Source organism: Aethalodelphis obliquidens, unplaced genomic scaffold (genome assembly GCF_003676395.1).
Source record: "Aethalodelphis obliquidens isolate GAN/ISIS:26980383/991018 unplaced genomic scaffold, ASM367639v1 scaffold1, whole genome shotgun sequence".
In the NCBI taxonomy this organism is placed as follows: domain Eukaryota; kingdom Metazoa; phylum Chordata; class Mammalia; order Artiodactyla; family Delphinidae; genus Aethalodelphis; species Aethalodelphis obliquidens.
In genome coordinates this window covers 45,869,259-45,887,605 of record NW_020837945.1, presented here as the reverse complement: position 1 = coordinate 45,887,605, position 18,347 = coordinate 45,869,259, and the positions used below count along the sequence as shown (strand labels likewise).

Here is an 18,347-nt window from a genome sequence, read left to right as displayed (position 1 = left end):
TACTTTTGCCAGAAGAAGGAGGACTGAAGAACTAAAATTCCCTTGATACCCCCTGCAAGGATTCCCTTTAGGGCAAAGCTAAGCATTTACTGGGCACTGTGGACTTGGACATGTATGAGAAAGGCAGGTTGTCCCATGGGGCATCATAGGCTCTGAAATTATAAACATCAATCATTGTAGATAGTTCCAGTTTTAACAGTAGAAACCACACTTTATGCCATTACTTTTCACCACAGATGACACATCTGATATGTTTATGAAAACTTCAATTTATCTATAAATTTTGATGCTCTGCTTAGTATCCTATTGTCTGAGCTAATCATACATGATTTTAATGAGGTCAAAGTTCTAGACTCCCTTCAGGATCGAACCCCAAGTAAAGTTGTCCTCCTCGTGCAAACTGTAGCTCACATTCCAGACTCACACCTAACTCCCAACTTTAAGCTGAAATCTGATGAGAAATCTTACTAAGCAAAGATCTGGGGAGGAGCAAAGGAAAAAAAGATCACAGTGAGAGGTGATCTAGATCAGTGCTCCTCAAACTTTATTGCCTGTGAACCTCCTGGAAATCTTGTTAAAATGCAGATTTTGTTTCAGTAGGTCTGTGTGGGGCCCAGGGGTCTTCAACTCTGACAAAGTGATTGTTGCCTGTGGACAGGTCCCATCCACAGGGCCTTCATCATTGGAGGGACTATCAGATTATCAGAGAACCTAGGTAAGTGGAGAAGCACAGCATGGTAAATGTGGCTTGCAAAACGAGAAGCAGGGAGGAGCCCCATGGGGTCGGAGAGGCCAGCATATTTAGATAACACAGGGCTTTGGAGGCCAGGTCAGGGACTTTGTTCTTTACCCCAACTTAAAGAAAAATTATTAACATGATTTTGAACATGGTGGTAATGTGTTCAGATTTGCTTTTTGTGCATTAACAGAGAAAATTATCCATGGACATTCATAAAATAAACCTTAATTTACTTGTGACATTTTGATTTTATATCTAAAAAGTTTTTAAAAATTGAAACGTGTCTGGCAACATACCAGGGAAAAGGGGCATATTGTTTGATAGATGCATTAATCCTTTTCCTGCTTCCTTAGAATTTTGCTAATGAAAGGCAAAAAAGTGGAGAAAAAATAACATAGATTAAAGAGGATTCACTGTGAAAACTCTGCAGAAGGGCTGAGTAAGCAGTAGGATGTGCAGAGGTAACTAGAATGTGCCAAGGGAACTTTTGACATAAAGAAAATTTGACGTAAATTTACTGCCCCCTTCAATTTTGTGTAATTATCTTCTAATTTATTGTGTTGCCTATCTATGGTACAAAGGTCTGTATTGCTGCTTCTGGAGTGGATTGTCCTTTCAATTTCAGTTATTTTAACAGGTGGGTTGTGGTATCTCATTGAGGTTTTAATTTGCATTTCCCTGATGGCTAATGATGATTAAGAATTTTTCTGCCCTTATTTGACATCTGTAGGCCATCTTTAGTGAAGTGTCTCTTCAAATTTTTTAGCCCATTTTTAACTGTTTCAGTAGTTAAAATTTGTTTTCTAATTTTTGAGCTTTGAGAGTTCTTCACATATCCTACATATGAGTGTTTTATCAGATATATGATTTAAACATGTTTCCTGAAATTCTATGGTTTGTCATTTCATTTTAGCAATTTTTAACAGCAATATATTTAATTTAATTCTTTATTTAATGAAGTTAATTTATCAATATTTTTTCTTTTATAGGTTGTGCTTTTGATGTCATATTTCTTGGTTGTTTATTTAGGTTTATGATCCATCTTGAGTTAATTTTTGTATAGGATTTGGATTATAGTTCATTTTTCTTCATATAGGTATCCAGATGTTCCAGCATCATTTGTTGAAAAGACTGTCCTTTCTTCACTGAATTACCTTCTCAGCTTTGTTCAAAATCAGCTATCCATATATTTATGAGTTTATTTCTGGACTGTATTCTAGTCTACTCATCTGCTTGTCTATCTTTACAACAATTCCACACTATCTTGATAATAAAGTTCTATGTTAAATCTTAGAATCAGATAGTGTTAGATCTCTAACTTTGCTCCTTTTTCAAACTTGTCTTGGCTATTCTATATTCTTTGCATTCCCATGTGAGTATTAGAATCAGCTTGTCAATATCTACGAGAAATGCTGCTGGTATTTTGATTGGAATTTTATTAAATGTATAAATGCATTTGGGGAGAATTGACATTTTTTCAATATTGAATCCTCTAACCCATCTTTCCATTTATTTAGGTATTCTTTAATTTTCCTCAGAAAAGCTTTTGCTCTTTTTCCATTTATAGGTCTTGCACATTTTTTGCCAGATTTAAAACTGAGTTTTCATATGCTTATTATAATTGTACACAGTATTTTAAACTCAATTTCTGAGTGTTTATTACCACTATACAGAAGTGCAGTTGATTTTTGAATATTGATCTTGTATTCTGGAAACTTGCTAAACTCATCTGTTAGTTGTAGTAGCTTTTTGTGGATTCCATTTGATTTTTCTGCATAGATTATTATATTATCTGTTTAAAATACATTTATTTCTTTTCATCCAATCTGGATGCTATTAAGGAAAAAATCATTCAGTGACACTTGTTGAAGATGGTAAGGAAGACTTTATTCAAGCATAGGCTATTTTACTAGGTATAGGGACCACTTCAGTGGGGGAGAGATGTTGAGCTCAACTCTGAATATAACATAAGCAAGTGGGTATTTATAGCCAAGGAGCAGGGAGGGGGGCAGTGGATGGAAAATTACCAAGAAGAAACAACAGAAGTAAGGGGATTCTGGCTAAACCCACCTCATAGCATTGCTGAAGGCAGTCTAGGGTGATCAGACATCACCTGGGGTATGGTGGAGGATAAGGAACCTAGTTATGTATCAAGGATGATCAGATATCAAGGGTAGGGGTACTGGTCAGACTTAGCAGGAATTTTGATAAAACTGGACAATTCAGGGATGAATATGGAAGTCCAAAAATCAGGCCTGGTTGAAAGAGAGCTCAAAGGAACCTGAGTAGAGTTTGATCAATGACAGAATCTTTGTCAATATCTTCCATTCACTCTAAAATTATTTTATTTCACAAATAAAACTGTCCATTACAGAAATATTTGAAAATACTGCTAAGTAATAAAAATATTTTATAATCATCTAGAAATATATACTACTAATATTTTAGTATGAATCTTTTACATTTTTCTATCATATATTATACAAACATGCATGTTTTCTGATAAAGAAATTATGCAAATACATACAGTTTTGCAACCTGCTATTCCTGATTACTATATTTGGAGTGATAAGAGAGTGAGAAAGGAGTTCAAGTTCCTACTCTGATCCCTTTTGCACTTCCCTTTTTCCTTCTCCCAAAGTAAGGAGATATTAATGTGTTGTGTGAAGTAACAAGATTCTGGTGGGACCACATGGGTGGGCTTAAGGGGCATCTAAAAGTCAGACTGTGGCTTTGATTTACCATAGCTTGTCTCTTCTTTTAACAGAATGCTCAATAGTCCCCAGGCATGCTCCCTTGAAACAGGCCAGTCACCTCTTCTTTTTTCTTTTTTCTTTCACTTTTCTTTTTCTTCCAGTTTTATTGAGACATAATTGACATAGAGCACTGTATAAGTTTAAGGTGTACAGCATAACGATTTGACTTAATACATCATGAAATGATTACTACAATAAGTTTAGTGAACATCCCACCATCTCATATAGATAAAAGTTAAATAGAAAAAACTTGTTCCTTATGATTGGAACTCTTAGATTTACTCTCTTAACAACTTTCATATATAACATATAACAGTGTTCATTATATTTATCATGTTGTACATTACATCCCTAGTAACATCTCACTTTATTTTTTAAATTTTTATTTTATATTGGAGCATAGTTGATTAACAATGTTATGTTAGTTTCAGGTGTACAGCAAAGTGATTCCATTATGTATGTACAAAAAATAGTTATGTACATGTACATGTATCTCTTCTTTTTTGAATTCTTTTCCCATTTAGATTATTACAGAATATTAAGCAGAGTTCCCTGTACTATACAGTAGGTTCTTGTTGGTTATCTATTTTAAAAATAGTAGTGTGTACATGTCAATCTCAAACTCCCAGTCTATCCCTCCTCCCACCCTTCCCCACTGTAACCATGAGTTCGCTCTCTAAGTCTGCAAGTCTGTTTCTGTTTTGTAAATAAGTTCATTTGTATCATTTTTTTTAGATTCCACATATAAGTGATATTATATGATATTTGTCTTTCTCAGTCTGACTTACTTCACTTAGTATGATAATCTCCAGGTCCATCCATGTTGCTGCAAATGGCAGAATTTCATTCTTTTTCATGGCAGAGTAAAATTCCATATATGTACCACATCTTCTTTATCCATTCCTCAGTCGATGGACATTTTGGTTGCTTCCATGTCTTGGCTATTGTAAACAGTGCTACAATGAACATTGGGTTGCATATATCTTTTTGAATTATGGTTTTCTCCATATATATGCCCAGGAGCAGGATTGCTGGGTCGTATGGTAGCTCTATTTTTAGTTTTTTAAGGAACCTCCACACTGTTCTCCATAGTGGCTGTACCAATTTACATTCCCACCAACACTGTAGGAGGGTTCCCTTTTCTCCATTATCTCTTCTTCCTGACTGGAGAAATAAGCTCACCCTGGACTTTTCTTTCCAAACACAGCCAGCTCCACTTCACTCTTTCTTTTCCAAACTGGCCACCAGGCTTTGGTCTGGCCAGTGCAGGCCAGATTTGTGCACCAAGGCTTAACTTGTACACCTTTGGCTCCATCTCTTTCAGAGCTAGAAATCAAGGTTCAGATTAGGCTTAACAGTGAAAAATTCCTTGGACCTCTAGTCTAGGCCACAATATTCTGTCTTATTTTGACCAAGACTTAGGTAGCAATACATTTTACTTTCTTTCTTTTCCTTGCACTTATATCTTTCTCTAGAACGTCAAAAAGAATGTTTAGGTACTTTTTCCCCAAACTCCTAGAAGATAATTTAGCTATTTCTGCTTATCTGTTTTATGTAAAATATATGGACTTGGACATTTTTGGTTTGAAAACTTTTAACTAAAAATCCAAATTTTAAAAAAGCATATGAGTATTCAGATTACCTAGTTATTCTTAAATAAGCTTTGATATCTTATATTTTTTCTAGGGAATTTACTCACTTCATCTAGATTGACAAATTTTCAGACATAAAACTGTTCAAGATATTTATTTGCTGTCCTTTAAACATTATAGCCTCTGTAATAATGTTCCTCTTTCTCTTCTGATGTTTGCATTTTCTGTCATTTAGTAATTTAAGTTTTTTCCCTTTTTTTCTTGGCCTGTTTGGCTAGAAGCTTATCAATTTTATTGATCTTTTCAAATAACCAGCTTTTCATTTTATTGATTTTCTCTATTACTTTTGTTTCAATATAATTGATTTCTGCTCTTATATTTATTATTTATTTCTGCTTGCTTTGGGTTTAATTTGCTCTTCTTTTATAGTATGTTAATGTGGAAGCTTAAAACATTGATTCAGTCCTTTCTTCTTTTCTAATGTACGTAGTTAATGCTATAGATTTCTCTTTAAACGTTCTCTTAGCTATACTCCACATATTTAAATATTTGTATTTTCATTATCATTGAATTTAAAATATATTCTTATTTTCCCTGTGACTATTTCTTTGATCCATGGATATTTAGAAAGATGGTTTTTAATTGCCAAATACATGGAGATTTTAGAGATATCTTTCTCTTATTGATATCTAATTTAATTATGTTATGGGTTTATAGTTTGTATTAATTCAGTTATTTCATTCTAATTCTTTAAAATTTTATTTAAAGCCCATTATTGAAGTTTAAATGGAAAAATTATCAAAGTATGTTTTGCTATTATATTCAAAGACTTGGTATCTATACAAAATACCTTATATATTTTTTTGTTTTCTTTTTTTTTTTCCTTTTTTAAAAATTGAGGTATAGTTGATATACAGTATTATGTTTCAGGTGTATAACCTAGTGATTCACAACTTTTAAAGCTTATACTCCATTTATAGTTATTACAAAATATTGGCTAATATTCCCTGTGCTGTACAATATATCATTGTACTTTATTTATTTTATTCATAGTAGTTTGTACCTCTTAATCGTCTACGCCTATATTGTCCCTCTCCCCTTCCCTCTCCCCATCAGTAACCACCAGTTTGTTCTCTATATCTGGGAGCCTGTTTCTGTTTTGTTAAATTCACTAGTTTGTTTAATTTTTTTAGAATCCAAATGTAAGTGATATCATACAATATTTGTCTTTCTCTGCCTGATTTATTTCACTTAGCATAATGCCCTCCAAGTCCATGCATGTTTGTACAAATGGCAAAGTTTTATTCTTTCTTATGGCCAAGTAGTATTCCATTGTATATATAAACCATATCTTCTTTGTTGATGGACATTTGGGTTGCTTCCATATCTTGGCAATTGTAAATAATGTTGCTATAAACCTTGGGGTGCATACACCTTTTCAAATTAATGTTTTCACTTTCTTCAGATATATACCCCAAAGTGAAATTCCTGGATTGCACGGTAGTTCTATTTTAAGTTTTTTGAGGAACCTCCATACTGTGTTCCACAGTGGTTGCACCAATTTACATTCCCACCAACAGTGTATGAGGGTTCTCTTTTCTCCACATCCTTGCCAACATTTGTTATATGTGTTCTTTTTGATGACAGCCATACTGGCAAGTATGAGGTGATATTTTATTGTGGTTTTGATTTGCACTTCTCTGATGATTAATGATGTTGAACATCTTTCCATGTGCCTGTTAGCCATCTGTATGTCTTCTTTGGAAAATTGTCTATTCAGGTTTTGGGCTCAGAGGGTCTTAAGGCAGTCTGTCTGCTAATGGGTGGGGCTGTGTCCCTGCCCTTTTAATTGCTTGGCCTGAGATGTCCCAGTACTAGTGCCTATGGGCTGGTGGGCATGGGTGGGGCTGGGTCCTGAGGCTCATAAGCTAGAAGGAGGATTCCTAAATGGTGAATGCCAGCACCAGTGTCCACATGGTAGAACAAGCTCTCCAAAATGGCTTCTGCCAGTGTCTATGTCCCCAAGGTGAGCTGAAGTTGCCTTCTGCCTCTCCAGGAGATTCTCCAGATCAGTAGGTGGGTCTGACCCAGACTCCTTTCAAATTACTGCTTCTGCCCTGGGTCCCAGTGCATGTGAGATTTTGTGGTGTCCTTTAAAAGTTGAGTCTCTATTTCCCACAGCCCTCTGGAACTCCTAAAATAAGCCCCACTGACCTTCAAAGCCAAACTTTCTGGGGTCTCACCTTTCTAGGATGAACCCCTGGTCTAGGGAGCCCGATGTAGGGCTCAGACCCCTTACTCCTTTGGGAGAACCTCTGCAATTGTAATTATTCTCCCATTTGTGGGTCCGAGGGTATGAGAATTGACTATATCATGACTCCTACCCATCTTGTTGTCATTCCTTCTTTATATCTTTAGCTGTAGAAGATCTTTCAGGTAGGTTCCAGTCTTTTTTGTTGATGGTTGTTCTGTAAATAGTTGTAAATTTGGTGGGCCTGTAAGAAGAGGTGAGCTCAGGGTCTTTCTACTTCATGATCTTGGCCCTTCCCTAATTCAATTATTTTAAATATTACACAGAATAGAGTTTATTTTGGTGAATGTTCAGTGCACACATAAAAAAATAATGTGTATTCTACTGTTGTTTGATATAGTATTCTATAACTATCAAGTTGGTTGATAATGTTCTTTAGGTCTTCTCTACTTTCATTGATTTTCTCTCTACTTGTTCTATCAATTATTGAAAGAGGAGTATTGAAGCCTTAATCTGCAATTGTCTCTTTCTTCTTTGTCTCTTTCTCCTTCCCATTCTATCAGTTTTTGCTTCAAGTATTTTAAAGCTCCATTGTTCAGTGCTTACAGACTTAGTATTATTTTGTCTTTTTGATAAATTGAATCCTTTATCATTTTGCAATGTCCCTCTTTATCTCTGGTAATATCCCTATTTTGTTTGCTAGCCACTCCAGCTTTCTTCTGATTAGTGTTGGCATAGTATGTCTGCTTTTCATACTTTTATTTCTAATTTATCTGTGTCTTTGTGTTTGATGTGTGTTTCTTCTCAACAGTATATAATTATAGTATGTGGTTAGATCTTGCTTTTGAATCTAATCTGACAATCTGTCTTTTATTTGGTATATTATACCATTTATATTCAATGAATTATTGATGTGATTGGATTAAAATCTATCATTTTGCTGGATATTTTTCTATCCATTCCATTGTTCTTTGTTCTTTCCTCTTTTCCTGCCTGCTTTTGGAGTATAGAAACTTCTTTATGATTCCATTTTATATCTACATTTGGCTTATTATTTATATATTGTCTATCTTTTGGTGATTCTCTTAGGGTATGCAATATATTATTTTAATTAATTACATCTACCTTCAAATAATATCATACCACTACATTTATAGGGCAATAATCTAACAAATTGTAATTTCTCCCTCCAATCTTTTCTGCTATATTATCATATATTTTACTTTTATCTGTAAAGGTATGATATATTGCTACTCTTTTGGCATTCAATTACCTCTTAGATTAATTCATAAGAAGAAAGAAAGATCCTTTTTATATGAACCTTAATTTTTAACTATTTTCAGAGATGTTTATTTGTGTAGCACCAAGTTTCTCTTTGATATCATATTCCTTCTTCCTGAAGAACTTCCTTTCATAATTTTTTTTCCTCTAAAACTTTGGGTAATGATTTTTTATTTTGGTTCTTGTCTTAAAAGTTTTTATTTTACACTTTTTTTTTCCACTGTGTCCCAGGCTTCTTTATTTAAAAACAAAGTGATGACTGACATTGTGTTTAAAATCAAGAACATCAATGAATTTTACCTTCCTTCGGACTATTTCCCTCAAAACTCCCTGCCCCCGTTCTTCATATTCCCAATTAGTTGAATGTTTCCTATTTATTGAATGAAAAACCCAACTCCAAAAGCCCTGGCACAAATCCCAGGGTCCTGTTTCCCCAGTTTCTCCTGCTTTCCTCATCCCCCACTCCTGCCCCCACCCCTCAGAGAAAAGCAGGCACCTCAGTCTGAATGCATGAGAAAGCCCAGAGTGGTGAGCTGGACAAAAGGGGACACTTCACCCTCAAAGGTCAAAGGGACCAAGGAGTACAGAATAGTGAAGTGAGAGCCCCATAGTCTAGACTACTGAAATGGGCCCTGGTGCCAGAGAAAAGCACACTGGTGACCCCATGAAAGGAGACTCAGCAGCCTCAAAATACTCTCATTGGGAATAGTTCCTGCTTGATTGACTGCCCTTCTGGTACCAGGTACAGAGCCACACTCAGACTATGTGCTTGTTGATGCCAAGCTACTTAGTTCTCAATGCTTATCTGCTCTCCCTTTTGAGCCTGCTGCAGGAGGGATTCCTCTTTGCCTTTCCCCTGAAGATTCTCCTTGTTGTCAGCTTCCTCCACCTATTTCTGCAGCTTACACACATTACTGACACTGAGCTGCAGAGTCTCAAAACAGCAGCTGCTCCTTTGGCTAAATACCTTCCCACAGGGTGATCCTCTTCTGCTTTGGAGCTCCTGTAAAGTTCTGATGTCCTGAGACCCTTCCAGGTTTTGCTGCAGCTTCACATTGTCCTGCTTCATGCCACCAGGAAGACAGCACAAGGCTTGGGGGAGACCCCTTCAGAGTTGCTCTCAATCCTGGCCCCAGACTAGACTTCAGGCTGAGAAGTTTCCAGCAGCCTTGAGGATCCAGCCCCATTCCAACCTAAAGGACCCATTATGCCATCCCTCTGCAGAACTCACATAGCACTGAGTACCCCAAAAACTTCAGCTGCTCTCCAACCCCTGCCCAATTCCTGGACCATATTGGAGGAGGCACAGAAGCGGGGTGCTGGAAGCCCAGCCAGGTGAGGAGGTCAACCCAGCCCAGCTCCAACCCTCCTGACCCATCACCTACACCTACCCCTACATCTGTGGAAGTAAAAAGGCAAAATTCAAAAGCAAGTAGGTATCCTGCAGTGAGGAAGAAAGTCCCCCAAGCTGGGGACCTGGACCACATTAATTTTTGGAAGTTATTTTTTGTTAGGTAAAATTCTGAGTTGGCAGGTCTCTTTCCCCCACAGTTTGAAATATGTCACTCAGTTACTCAGTTATCTTCTGGCTGTGTACTTTTCCCTCCCCTCTCACTACCTTCAAACTTTTCTCTATCTTTGGCTTTTAGCCACTTCAATATAACGTGTCCAGGTGTTTTTGTGTTTTTATTTTCTTATGATTTGGTTTCTGTTTGTTTTGTTTATTCTGCCTCAGGTTCTATGTTTCTTGATTCTTTTGTTTGATGACTTTCATTATCTTTGAAAAATTCTTGACCATTATGTTTTCCAAATATTCCTTCTGCCCAACTCTCATTCTTTTCCTCTAAGTTTCCAGTTACACATAAGTTAGATAACTTGATAGTCCTTCACAGTACTTGAATATTCTGGGTTTTTTTTTTACTCTTTTCTTTCTTTGTGTTTAATTTTGATATCTATTGACGTATATTCAACATCACTGTTGTTTCCTCTACTGTGTCTAATTTACTGATGAGCTCACCAAAGGCATCCTTTATGTTTGTTCTCATGTTTTTAAAAAATTATTTCTACCATTTTCACTTGACTTTTAAAAAACACTTTCTATCCATCTAGCTCTAAATTCTCTCTAAATCTGATCATGCATGGAAACTTTAACATATTACTCATGATCATTTTAAATTTCCTGACTGATAATCCCAACTTCTGAGTCATATCTGACACTTGTTCTTTTGATTGTTTTGCCTTTTGACACTGGGTTGTCTCTTTCTTGTTTTTTTTTTTTTGTTGTTGTTGTTTGTTTGTCTCACAAGTTTTATCTGAAGTCTGGTCTTCATGTGTAGGTCAATAAAAATGGAAGTAAATCGTACTTAAAGGACAAATGAAATATCCGGAATTATAAAAACTTAAAATTCTTTTTATTAGCTGAAGTGTATATTTCAGATACCAAGTTAAAATGGACATTGACTATAAACTTTGGTAGAGTGTATTGTATATGTATGTGGTGGCGGTCAGACTCTTAAAGGTATGAGGTAAAAGAAAGAACCACTTTAAGATTCTGCTTAGATCTGAATAACATCTGGATAGATGGGGCATATCCAAAGTAGTGAGAGGACCACCAACCATTGAGATTTCTGTAAAGTAATAATCGCTTCATACGAAATAGTATAGTACATGTATGCCTGGTTTCTATATAAAACATTAAATTCTACCTTAGGGGAAAAGGGGTAGGTATCTTAGTTTGTGTCCTGCCACAGACTGAGACATTGTTTGAGTGCAGTAATTTATTTGTGAATAGTTGATGAGTGAGAAAGTAATGAAGTGAGACAGGAAAGGGTATGCAGCCAATAAAGGGTAATTTACCAAACAAGTTACAACTATGGGCAATCAAGCTTAATCATTTTTGGAAACACCATGAGCCAGTATAGAGCATGAATGTCAAATTTATATCAGCCAAAGGGCGAAGGATCTGGGGTATTTATTCACCAACTCCTGCCAATCATTGGTTGATAAATGGTCTGGGGGAGAGTCTATGAACAGTAGTCATTTCCCAGTTCCTCCAATCTGCCTTAAATGCCTCTGGCCATCAGAGAAAGCCCTCAGATGAAGATATATAGTTAGAAAAGACATGGGCAGGCACCAACAATATCTGTAACAGGGAATATATCGGAATCAATGGACAGTGTGATCTGTGACTCACATTGAATGAGTCATTCAACACTAGCTATTATAGTGAGTCAGACTACCTCTCAAGCAACCCATTCTCAAAAACCTTAAATTTAGATTTGTCCACATATAACAAAAGAAACGATGAAAATTGCTCTTACGGTATTAGAAAAGTGGAAAACAGTGTTTCACAGTGAGTCATGGCATACAATTTATACTATGTAACACTTAACATTATGGCCTTTTAATGGGAATAAAGTTTCCTCTGATAGTTGCCAAAACTCCCCTAAAATAGTGATGGAATGTTATTTAATTTGTTTTGTAGTCTTTAAAAATCTAAGCAAATACTCTTCCCAGTCACATCATCATCATCCATTGGGTCATTGCTTATGGTGTCTAATACACAGGGCAGTCAGCAATACAATATTGTGTTGTGAATAGTGCCCCTGAGTTAAATAGTGCACACAGTTTGCATGGCCATTCAAAATTCCTCTGTACACACTTTGTTATAACACTATTCATGGAACCCATTTTTTTCTCAGTAGTTTATAAATGTTGTTCCATTGTCTCTGTACTTTCAGTGCAACAAATGGGAAATCAAATATTACTGTACGTACCTTTACTTTGTTAGTAACCCAGTCTCTCTATCTAGAAGTTTAAAGATCCTCTCTTTACCCTGAAATCTGGGACTGTTTGCCAGGAGCATAGTTCTCTTGTGGTTGTTATAGTATCAGTGCTATCCATTGCAGGTTATTTAGCTTAGGAATCCAAGATTTCCTTTGTTTCTAGGAAATGGCTTGATGAGCTATATTTTAGAATGAGTGAGCCTAACTTGCCAATTCTAGAATCACCAATTTAGAGGGTGTAAATACACAATAGACTCCCTCCAGTGGTCATTTCTTTCCAAAAATACTCTCAAAAAAGAAATTCTTCTATATATGAGATTTTTCTGATGAGTTTGAATATTATATGGCTTTACAGCACTTGTGCTTTGAAATAACAGTGTCCTTTTTCAGAAATCTAAACCCTTTCTCCCTATCTGGTTGAAGAGAGGACAGGACACCTTGCAGAAGCATGGATGGATTAGATACTTTGATCTCTATCAGCACCAAAGATGCCCCTATTAAATTCTTCCACTTATACAACAAGGACAGTTTTCTCCCAGAACTAATTTGATTTGTAGAATTTTAAAATTCATTTGGCTTCAATGTATTCATTCCTCTGGTTACTGCCTGTTTAGATGGCCGATTACATTTATATAATCATTTTAAGTTCACGTACTCTCTGTGCCCTGAAGATAGTCTAAGACAGGGCAGTGGAGCTGCATTTCTGGCTTCAGTTCTCAGCCTTGCATCCTCCTACCTTGCATACCTGTTGTGTCTATACATCAGGTTTTCTGTATATGTAATTCTTCCTTTTAATTCTTCCTTACTGATCAGCAGTATCAGGTCGTCACCTAAGGATTTTGCAACAGCAATATGTAGCCAATGATGATATAAATTCAAACTAATTTTACATTTTCTACCTTGGAATTCCTTTAAATTTAGGAGATGGCCAGCAGAGAAAGTCACTACACGTTCTGTATAGAGCAGTCAATGAAAGAACAATAAATATTACATTGTAAGTTTTTACAATCACTTCAGAAATGAGAACCATTCCATACTGGCACTTACCCGAATTAAGAAGTGTTGCATCATGTAATTGCAGAAATAAATTATTTTTACTTAAATAGTAAACATACAAGAGATTATAAGAAGCGTGAAAATTATGTAAATTTATGTTTCTGTCTTATTAAACATTGTAAAGACTAATACAGTAGACTGCTAATATCTGAGGAAATATATTCTGAAATCTTTTAATATCTGCAAAGTCTTGAATACCACTATTACCTATAATTATCCTGATAAAATGCACTATGTACTTGCATATATTTGAGCCATGTTCAGTAGTTCACTTTTTATTTTATTCCAGCTTCCATTATTCTCCAGTAAAATCCACCAGTCTCTTATATTCTGTGCTTTTTAAACATTTTCTTTATTACAAAGAAATTTTCCTATTTACGGACAATCTCCTCCAAGAAGTCACTTCATCTGAGTCTCTGAACAGTTGAGAAGCAGCAAGAGTTTTGATATGCAAGCTGTAGACAATTATCTTCACTCAGTCACACCAAACTCAAACAAAGAAACATGCAAATGTCTGCCACAGCAAAGTTACAAACTACTGTATCAATTTAGAAGGAATTTACAGAGTCAAACATTGAAAATTCTAAATCCTTTGTTTTAAAAAGGCTGTTCTATTTTTCATTAAAAATTCAGTTTTCTGAACGAATAAAATATCTAGGAATAAACCTACCTAAGGACACAAAAGACCTGTATGCAGAAAATTATAAGACACTGATGAAAGAAATTAAAGATGATACAAATAGATGGAGAGATATACCATGTTCTTGGATTGGAAGAATCAACATTGTGAAAATGACTCTACTACCCAAAGCAATCTATAGATTCAATGCAATCCCTATCAAGCTACCACTGGCATTTTTCACAGAACTAGAACAAAAAATTTCACAATTTGTATGGAAAGACAAAAGACCCCGAATAGCCAAAGCAATCTTGAGAACGAAAAATGGAGCTGGAGGAATCAGGTTCCCTGACTTCAGACTATACTACAAAGCTACAGTAATCAAGACAGTATGGTACTGGCACAAAAACAGAAAGATAGATCAATGGAACAGGAGAGAAAGCCCAGAGATAAACGCACGCACATGTGGATACCTTATCTTTGATAAAGGTGGCAGGAATGTACAGTGGAGAAAGGACAGTCTCTTCAAAAAGTGGTGCTGGGAAAACTGGACAGGTACATGTAAAAGTATGAGATTAGATCACTCCCTAACACCATACACAAAAATAAGCTCAAAATGGATTAAAGACCTAAACGTAAGGCCAGAAACTATCAAACTCTTAGAGGAAAACACAGGCAGAACACTCTATGACATAAATCACAGCAAGATCCTTTTTGACCCACCTCCTAGAGAAATGGAAATAAAAACAAAAATAAACAAATGGGACCTAATGAAACTTCAAAGCTTTAGCACAGCAAGGGAAACCATAAACAAGACCAAAAGACAACCCTCAGAATGGGAGAAAATATTTGCAAATGAAGCAACTGACAAAGGATTAATCTACAAAATTTACAAGCAGCACATGCAGCTCAATAACAGAAAAACAAACAACCCAATCCAAAATGGGCAGAAGACCTAAATAGACATTTCTCCAAAGAAGATATACAGACTGCCACCAAACACATGAAAGAATGCTCAACATCATTAATCATTAGAGAAATGCAAATCAAAACTACAATGAGATATCATCTCACACCGGTCAGAATGACCATCATCAAAAAATCTAGAAACAATAAATGCTGGAGAGGGTGCGGAGAAAAGGGAACACTCTTGCACTGCTGGTGGGAATGTGAATTGGTTCAGCCACTATGGAGGTTCCTTAAAAAACTCCAAATAGAACTACCATATGACCCAGCAATCCCACTACTGGGCATATACCCCGAGAAAACCAAAATCCGAAAAGAGTCATATACCAAAATGTTCATTGCAGTTCTATTTACAATAGACCGGAGATGGAAACAACCTAAGTGCCCATCATCGGATGAATGGATAAAGAAGATGTGGCACATATATACAATGGAATATTACTCAGCCATAAAAAGAAACAAAATTGAGCTATTTGTAATGAGGTGGATAGACCTAGAGTCTGTCATACAGAGTGAAGTAAGTCAGAAAGAGAAAGACAAATACCATATGCTAACACATATATATGGAATTTAAGAAAAAAAAATATCATGCAGAACCTAGGGGTAAGACAGGAATAAAGACACAGACCTACTGGAGAACGGACTTGAGGATATGGGAAGGGGGAAGGGTGAGCTGTGACAGGACGAGAGAGAGGCATGGACATGTATACACTAACAAACGTAAGGTAAATAGCTAGTGGGAGGCAGCCGCATGGCACAGGGATATGGTTCCATGCTTTGTGACCGCCTGGAGGGGTGGGATAGGGAGGGTGGGAGGGAGGGAGACGCAAGAGGGAAGAGATATGGGAACATATGTATATGTATAACTGATTCACTTTGCTATAAAGCAGAAACTAACATACCATTGTAAAGCAATTATACCCCAATAAAGATGTTAAAAAAAAAATCAGTTTTCTGTGGTATGAAGACCTCCTGCCACTGAAACAAATATCCATTGAAGTTGACTTTCATCAGGCAGCACTCAGAAACTACCCTAGGCACGCCTTCTCTTAAAATTATAAAGCCAAGGCTTATTTGCATAACTACAGACCCCTTGTATTTTACAAAGTTTGAGAAGAACAAATTTGAATTTTGCCTTAAGAACTGTTTATTCATTATTCTCCTCAAGGCACCTATAACCTCTTTGTTCCTCAGACTATAAATAAAAGGATTTAGCAGAGGAATTATGATTGTATAAAATAAAGAATATAGTTTACCCTGATTTTCAGCTGGTACAGACCCAGGATGCACATACATGAAGAAGAGAGTGACATAGAACAAGGAAACAGAGAGCAGGTGAGCACTGCACGTGTAGAAGGCTTTGCTCCTGCCCTTTTCAGACTTCATTTTCCGGATGGCAAAGAAGACATAGCAGTAAGAGATAATGATACTCATAAAAGTGAAAGACTGTATAAAAACTGAAAATGTAAAAATCAGGGGCATATTAATTCTAGGATCACTACAGGAAATCTTAAATAATTGTAAAATTTCACAGTAGAAATAATGTATTACATTGGACTTGCAGAAAGTTAATCTAAATAACAAACCCACATGCATCAGGGGATGAAGAAACCCAATAATATAAGAGACACCTAATAATTGAGTGCAGAAGATATTGGACATCACCACTGGATAAAGCAAGAGGTTGCATATGGCCACATAGCGGTCATAGGCCATCACCACCAGGAGGAAACATTCTATGTTTGCACTGGAAGCAAAAATATAAAATTGGGAGATGCACTCAAACAGGGATATCATATGATTCATAGATAAGAAATTCATTAGCATTTTGGGAGTCACAGAGGATGAAGAACAAGCATCTGCGAAGGCTAAACTGCCCAGAAATAAGTACATGGGTGTGTGAAGATGCGTGTCCTTCCAGATGAGAAAAGTCAGTCCAAGGTTGCCCACCATCGTGGTGAGATAGATCACCAAGAACATCAGGAACAGGGGGACCTGCAGCCTTGGAAGATCTGTAAGTCCAGTGAGAACAAACTCAGTCACCAGTGTCTTGTCCATTATATTCACTCAGTCGTCTATCACTGCAGTAAAAGGGTAGGTGAAGAACACAGTAATGAAAGACAATGAAAATAATCACATTTTATTTGAAAAAAATACATCTTCCTTGTTTATGTATCCCCTCTAATCAGGACATTTACCTTTTATCCTTGAGTAAATATTCTTTACAAACAATAAGTATTTGGGAAACTGGTCCCATAAACTAGGGGGAAAAATATACAAATATAAATACATATAGTAATGATTTCATGACTTGTATAAAAGAAGTGAGCTTATTTTGTAATTTGGAAAGATTGATTGTAATTTAATAATCATCTTCTAATATAAAAATCTTTAAAAATAGGTATAGAATCTAGCTATTTAAATATGCTAAAGAATAGTCATCAAAACTAATAGCACACATTCTAAATAATACAGCATCTCCCTTCAAATTAAGAACAGATATAGAATATGATATGGCATGGAAGTAGGAAAGTATAATAGTAAAACAAAACAAAGACTCCAAAGCAGATTCAAGTATATATTGGAATTTAATATATTACATGGGTGATTTTTCAATTGAGAAAAATGATGATTTATTCAATAAATAGTATGACTATATTTGCCTATCTATCAGGAAAAAAGTAAGAATGACTCCCTTTCTTATGCCTGTTTTAAAGCTGCTGCCAGATAAAGGACTTAAAAGTTAAAAAAAATAACAAAACAAAAATAAACAATTAAACACTCTAAGAAAAGTCATAAAATAAATATAATTTAAATATATTACAAAATTTTTGACTAATGTAAGAAACCCATAAATTATAAAGAAATATATAGGTATATTTAATCTACTACTTCATGAAAATTGAGTACATATCAAATCTATAATAAGGTAGAAGATTAATAAAATTTTGGAAGAAATATGTATAATAAATTAAGATGAAATATCAGTACCTATCACATACAAAAAGTATTACAAATTGATAAGAAAAGTCAAATAATTCAATAGAAAAATGAAAATGGAATTGAATGGGTGAGTCACAGAAAAATATGTCAACATATATTCAAAAAATATAGGAAAAATTGCTCTCCTTCTTCAATACTCAAGATGTGCAAATAAAATAGCAGTAAGACATCACTTTTCGCTCCTCAGATTAGCAAAATTTATTGCTTAATGAAATTTGGACATGGCCACTCTCACATTTACTGGTGAGAATATAAATTAAGCTTTTTAAAAACAATTTGGCAGTCTCTTAAAAATAAAA

The 18,347-nt window shown here is 35.5% G+C and overlaps 1 protein-coding gene and 1 pseudogene across 1 annotated transcript; both read right to left on the bottom strand.

Moving 5' to 3' along the window:
• Window positions 1-8,803: 8,803 nt before the first annotated feature.
• LOC113618810 (POU domain, class 5, transcription factor 1-like) lies at window positions 8,804-12,610 on the bottom strand (annotated as a pseudogene).
• OR5AC2 (olfactory receptor family 5 subfamily AC member 2) lies at window positions 11,656-17,106 on the bottom strand. Its single transcript, XM_027116863.1, has 2 exons — window positions 16,136-17,106; window positions 11,656-11,761 (listed from the first exon to the last, which is right to left on the bottom strand). Exons 1-2 carry the CDS (start codon window positions 17,101-17,103, stop codon window positions 11,656-11,658), a joined length of 1,074 nt encoding a protein of 357 aa, XP_026972664.1. The 5' UTR covers window positions 17,104-17,106.
• Between the last annotated feature and the right edge of the window lie 1,241 nt (window positions 17,107-18,347).

Coding starts and splice junctions, on each gene's coding strand:
- OR5AC2 (XM_027116863.1), bottom strand. CDS start 17,103: ATGGACAAGACACTGGTGACTGAGTTTGTTCTCACTGGACTTACAGAT. Junction 11,762..16,135: donor AACTTTGTAAAATACAAGGG/GTCTGTAGTTAT, acceptor TCCCTGTTACAG/ATATTGTTGGTGCCTGCCCA.